Here is a 6,369-nt window from a genome sequence, read left to right as displayed (position 1 = left end):
TCCCCAAAAAGCCACAGCATGTTACTTTTCTTTAGAAAATCTGTTCAGTTGTTAGCGTTTGCGGCTTACGTATCACATTGCGACGACTTCAGTGTCGAAATTATTTCGCCGGGAATAGCCTATGTGTCTAGTCTGAGCAGTCTTCCCATGACCGGTCCCGCTATTGATATAGGAGTGGAAGATATTCAGAGAATTTACTCCAATTATTTCCAAGTGAAACTGACTTATCTGTATAATCTTTCCATTTTGAATTGTGATGATGCTGCCGCTGGTTTCGACTATATGGTGTCCGACTATTACTACCGCAAACGGCGGCCAGTGAACCTTACTTTGTTCACTTATCCAGGTGCTGTGTGAAAATGAACGCATTTAGCTGAAATCAGATTATAATAATCATTTTTGCACAAAGTTTCTTTTGTCGATGTTAAGCAGTGGTGTATCTAATGTAGTTACACTTTCTGGCTTCTGCTAATACTTTGTACTTTATACCGTAATATGTAAGGCTATATTTTCGTCCTACATATTCCAGGTTGTTACATGGAGGCTATTGCGGTTGCCAAGCTTGGAGCAGGTAAAAGAATGGTGCAACGGTTACGCTGGTCGTGCTAATATGTTTAACCTGACCCTTTGTTTGTGGTCTTCCGTGACGTTAGGTTGGAACCAGTTGGTGCTTGTTGGGTAAGTTTTCCTGGTACAAATTCAGTTTTAAGGCGTGCTTATGGATTAACTCAGCGGCTTATGTGCCCATTATGTCTAACTGGTCGTCAGTTCTTGGAATTATGCGCTTTTGGGTAACAGTGTAAATTTTGCGTGACGAAAAAACTGCGGTCGCTCTTGCGATCTGATGTAACTCATGCGCCGCTGCAACGCAAGCGGAGTTCATATTTTTAGCGTTCACCGTAACCTTAATTTGCAGTGCGTTCCGGTCGAATAATCGAATTCGATTTCTTTAAATCTTGCACTGTCACGGGAAACATAAGAATTAACCACTCACGTCCGTAGTAACAAGCTAACTTAGTGCAACGCCCTAAAATACGTTTCAACTTTCACGATATCTTCGATTGCAGGTCATATAACGAGAATACCTGGCGAAATAAGGCGCTGTACCCTAACCTCATACAAGCTGGCCCCATTATGGCCCGACCGATCCTGGCGGTTATCTTATCCATTTTCCAGAAATTCTCGTGGAGGACTGTGTACGTTGTCTGTGATAAAGGCGGCACTGCAGGAGCAGTCTCGGTGATTGGTAGTCAAGCGGTGACGGCACGGTTACGCGCGACACCAGGATCCGTCGCGTACTTATCCACAGTAGACACCACGAAAAACGACACGTTTACAGCGACCATTCGCGACATTAAAACAACAGCACGAAGTACGGGTGCCAAGGATTCAAGCGTTATTTTGCCAGAGTTTCTTTACTAATGTTGTTCGTAGTTATCAGCTTTTGGGGTCACGCCAACGCACTACGAAAATTTATGGTAAGTACGTACTTACTAGAGATTGCTTTGTAAGAGTGCAGGTATTTGAGAAGTGAATAATTTTTTTAAAGATAGAGGCCCACCAGAACAACATGACGAATGGCGAATATGTAAGCAGTTTTCTGTTTTGGCAATAGGACTTTTGAACAGGGAAGTATTTTTGTAAAGGTTTACGTTGCCTTGGGTCCGTTTGAATATCCAACGCCATTATATGGCAACATAACGTGGCAGTACAACGACGAATTTGACGAGGTAGTTCTGGAATTTGGGACTTTTGCGAGCAACAATTCAAAAAATGTTGCGATAGATTGCATTCGAAGCGTACAAGTCCTTGTTCGTCGTTATCCCATCTTCTTCGGGGGAAGCCGCAAAAAAAGAGAGAATCAATATTTCCCGAATTGATCCGGCGGTCGAAGAGCAAATACAACTACACGTACAAACCCGGCGATGTGGTATGCCGTGTGGTCCGCTTACATTTTCTTGCTTCACTTCTTGCTGATTGTTGGCTTTGATTGCAGCCAAATCCCATCGTTGTTACCCAGATTGGCTGCATACACATGCTGGGTACCATTATCAACGAAACACTGACTGGTGCAAACGGATCCAGTCTGTTCATTGAAAATAGCGGTGGACTGGCCAAACGTTTTTGGAATCGGACGATTCAGACACCGGTGGGACCATTTAGTTTCGACGAAGTTGGTGAGCGCCGAGTGCAGCAAGAAGTGCAACAGATGAATCTGTCGACAGGAAAATTTGAGGTACTCGTACATACGGAAATCGTTGATGGCTCCACAATGCAAAATTGTTTGAAACATGGTTGCATATCTTGTACAGGCGTTTATGTACCAAGATCCGTATACGTTTCGCCTGGTCTCCGTTAAGCCGCTTGTGTGGTTCAGCGGAGATCTGCCTCGCGACATCCCTGAATGTGGCTTTACTGGGCAAACAGGACCATGTGCACTAGCTGCAGGTGCTACTCACTAGTGCTATAATGTGATGCTGGTCAGCTTGTATTGTATTTTGTTTTTAGAAAATGCGCGTAGGGCTGTGATAGCGATTGCTGTTGGTGTTATCGTTGGGGTGACTGTTGTTTTGGTTTCAAGTGCTCTAATCGTCAGGTAAGGGGCATTCTAAGCACTGGTTTACGAGTAATTATCGCACGTTTACTCAATCGGCATTGCATCTCAATCGGCATTACATTAGGAAACTGACGGCGGAGTCTCAACTAAAGGCAACCAAGTTTTATCTGGATTCGCCGCTTGTCTTTAGCGAGAATTTGGTAAACTAGTGGATTATTTCAGAAACTGATGTAAGAATAGCTGGCGAACCGGGTAACAAGTTTTGTGTAGGGCACAGGCAAAGAGAAAGCTCATGAAACGGCGCTCTACAAGGAACAACCAGTATCTGTAGTGCGGTATCCTCTTTCCAATTACGAAAAATCTAAAACAATGTCGACCAATCGGGAATTCCTGATCTGTGTGAAAGGGGTAACGACGGACTGCGCTGCCAATATACGATGAACATACTCGCATAATTTGTTCTATGAATATACCCGGCGTATTTTTTCAGACGCTGGACCTTTTCCATCCGAATATCAGCCGGTTCATTGGCATTGAGCTGCAAACAGATGCAGTTCTATTAGTTTATAACTACTGCCAACGGGGCACTTTAAAGCGCTTTTTAACTAGCCCGCAGATCACTCTGGACTGGGATCTAAAAAGTGGATTGGCGATTGATTTGCTTCAAGTAAGGGTGATAGATTCAAAAGTGGAACAATTCCGAGAAGGAGATACGCATATTTTCTGACAGGGTGTAAAAGCAATTAACACGGGCATTCCAATGCGGTATCATGGGCTGGTTTGCTGCTCAACCTGTATGATCAATAATCATTTTAATCTAAAAATAACGGATTTCACGGCACCATCCATGCTAAGGAGTGGTTTTTCTCTGGATTACTGGGCGGAATGCAGCTCTTATGACCAGTTTCACATAGCGCCTGAGATCGTCCGCTCAAGAGATTTCAAAGCCACAACGGCAAAAAGTCATATGTACTCCATTGGGACAGTCATTGTAGAAATTGTAATGGAAGCTGTTTTGGAAAAGCATTCAATGACACCATTAAATGCAGGTAAAACACTCGCAGTCAGCGCTTGCTGCTACAATTTGCCTTATCACAATTTGCCATAGTAGAAAATTTGATAAGATATAGTTGGTATTTTTCAATGCAGAAGGCGCTCCTTCCATGGCCGTAATCAAGAAGCCGTCATTACAAAAGGCTATTTGGAAGTGTATGGAGGAAGATCCATCTAGTCGGACAACACTTGATAAGCTGCTGCATATGTTCAAAGCGGACAGTGGGAAGCGGACAGTAGTAGAAAAGGTTATTCGAACACTTTCCAAGTACGCCAATGATCTGGAGCATGCGGTGGCATTGCGAACACAAGATCTGCTGACAGAGCGACAAAAATGTGATGCTCTGCTGCAGCACATGCTTCCAGCGTAAGCATCCAAGTTTTATTTAAATGTGCTGTTTTGAATTTTTATGCACGGCCAGCACGGGTAACAGACGGCGCTGTTTAGGACGGTTGTTGAAAAACTGCGACGTCAAGAAATTGTACACCCGGAAACTTTCGAATCGGTGACCTTGCAGTTCAGTGATATAGTGGGTTTCATGGAGTTTGTACGGGATGTTCTTCCGTTCGATGTTGTGGAGTTCCTCAATAAATCTCACGGTTTGTTTGATGAGACAATAAGTGGGTTTGAAGTGTACAAAGTGGAGACGATCAGCGATTCGTATTTTGTAAGAGAATGCAGGTGTGCATTATGCTTAACCAAATAACCAAATAACCAACGAGCTCGAATTTAGATTGCCAGCGGGTTACCAAAGCGCATTGGCGATAAGCACGCCTGCGAAATGTGCCGAGCTGCGCTGTGTTTGATGCAAAGGTTTCGGGAAAAATTTAGCCAATCAGATATGCAGCTCCGAATCGGAATTCACACTGGTAAGCTTGGGAACCTTTTATTTTGAAATGCTTTACTGTTTATTGTAAATTGTTTTTTTTTTTTATTTTCGCGGGCATCAACAGGATCCTGTGTGGCAGCTGTAGCCGGCTTGCAGCGACCACGATATTGTTTGTAAGCGATCTCCAATCGCTACAAAACAAACGCTTTAAAAACTTTTGGGTTTCGTCCATTAAATGATTCAGCTAAATGCTGACACCTTAGTGTTTTCTGTGCTACAGGTTTGGTGATACCGTAAACACAACTTCGAGAATGGAAAGCCACGGTGAGGGTTCACGAATCCATCTTAGCAGCGTAACAGCCCGATTACTTACGGAAACCACAAACGAGCTTGAGTGCATTTCGCGTGGAAGCATCCAGATCAAAGGCAAAGGAGAAATGGAAACATTCTGGTTGAGAATCTGAGAAGATTTCTGTCACCTTGGTTTGGTGACTTTTGGAGCATGTACACTTGAACGTGGATGAGATCATGACATACTCTAGATAAAATTTTTTGTGATCCCACAATGCCAACTGTACAAATAATATAGAAAGTTCATTAAGCCTAAACTTATGGTTAGTACAACTTTAGGCAGAAATAATGAAATTACGAGAACCCGCGCAGTTATGATATAGGACGGGGTCTTATTCCTTGGCAAGATTGGCTGCTTTTAATAACTTTCCCTTGCTCTGTCATAACGCCCACGGAAGCTTTTTAGTTTTTGGACAAATGGCGTAAGGCTATTTATCGCTTGCTTATGCTGCGCGCAACAGCAAGTCGCCGGTGGCTTACTGCTACAACGAAACACCCTTATGAACGGGGGATGGATTTTGTTAATAAAATCCCTGACGGACATTTCTGTCCGCCAAAGTGAACAAGAGCAATTAACGCCCGCGCCGCGCAAGTAGGCGTCCAGATCCCCCGAAGAACTGCTGTCTCCCCTAAAGCTGAGTGCGGTCAAGCCACCAACCCTGCACACTGTTGCACGCCTTTTACTTTCTAACAATTAAATGAAAACTTAATTGCTTTGCTTACTGCGCTGATCAGAAAGGTAAAGCAAACCAAAGTCCGTGTTCACTTCAGCGGATAAAATCGTTCGCCAGGATTTTATTATTAAAATCCATCTCTCGTGCATCAGTGCGTTTTGTGAATCTCTACAACCAACAGATAGGCCAACATTGCCGCATAATAGTGCATGTGCCCTAAGCCCTTGAACTTCGATGGCGTTGTTCATGTTCGTTGTGATCCCGGAACGCCAAGCTGTATTATAGCAAGCTTAATAAGCCAGAACGTGCTGGTAGTAATGCTTTAGGCAGAAATGGAGAGATTACGGGACTCTAAGCAGGCCCTTACCTACGTAGTTGTGATATATCTGTATAAATCTTATCCCTTGATAAGATTTGCTGCGTCACTGCGTGTTATAACAATATCCCACGCCCACATTAAAATTATTATTTTGTGACGCCAAAAGCCATTGTGTTGTGTCGTAATTGGCTGCTAAGCTGCATCACCTTGCTCTGTCATTACGCCCACGGAAAATTTTTAGGACAACCGTTGTTTGGCTATTCATCGCCCGTTGTGCTGCTGACAGGGGACAACTGCATGCATGGTATTGAGATTTCCGATCGGAATGGCTTAATTTCGTTTTGAATGTTTCAGTTATTCGTTTGATCGCATCTGCCAGTCGATCGCAGCTGACGGTCGAATACCTACAAAACAGCTACGGTGATACACACGTAATTGCGGATACATTGATTAAATGGCAAGAGTTCTGCATGCTACCAGCGGAATTAAGTTAATTTTTTTGGTACTATGGAGATTTCCGGGAGATACAGAATCGTGTTTATTTCGATTTCATCTCCAGAACATATCTGGACATAATCTTTCTTG

At 43.5% G+C, this 6,369-nt stretch overlaps 1 protein-coding gene across 1 annotated transcript; it reads left to right on the top strand.

The window, feature by feature from the left end:
• LOC129591668 (atrial natriuretic peptide receptor 1-like) lies at nt 1-5,000 on the top strand. The gene is made up of 21 exons (XM_055487449.1): nt 1-346; nt 530-571; nt 654-678; nt 1,068-1,372; nt 1,435-1,478; nt 1,550-1,588; nt 1,647-1,730; nt 1,786-1,845; nt 1,877-1,930; nt 1,997-2,236; nt 2,313-2,448; nt 2,509-2,596; nt 2,682-2,757; nt 2,828-2,965; nt 3,048-3,224; nt 3,288-3,606; nt 3,707-3,977; nt 4,059-4,278; nt 4,345-4,480; nt 4,565-4,613; nt 4,721-5,000. Exons 1-21 carry the CDS (start codon nt 19-21, stop codon nt 4,902-4,904), a joined length of 3,015 nt encoding a protein of 1,004 aa, XP_055343424.1. The 5' UTR covers nt 1-18; the 3' UTR covers nt 4,905-5,000.
• Nucleotides 5,001-6,369: the final 1,369 nt, after the last annotated feature.

Source organism: Paramacrobiotus metropolitanus, unplaced genomic scaffold, assembly GCF_019649055.1.
Source record: "Paramacrobiotus metropolitanus isolate TYO unplaced genomic scaffold, Prichtersi_v1.0 Parri_scaffold0000001, whole genome shotgun sequence".
Classification (NCBI taxonomy): Eukaryota; Metazoa; Tardigrada; class Eutardigrada; order Parachela; family Macrobiotidae; genus Paramacrobiotus; species Paramacrobiotus metropolitanus.
Note: the sequence above shows the minus strand (reverse complement) of the source record. Positions and strands in the feature narration are given on the sequence as shown.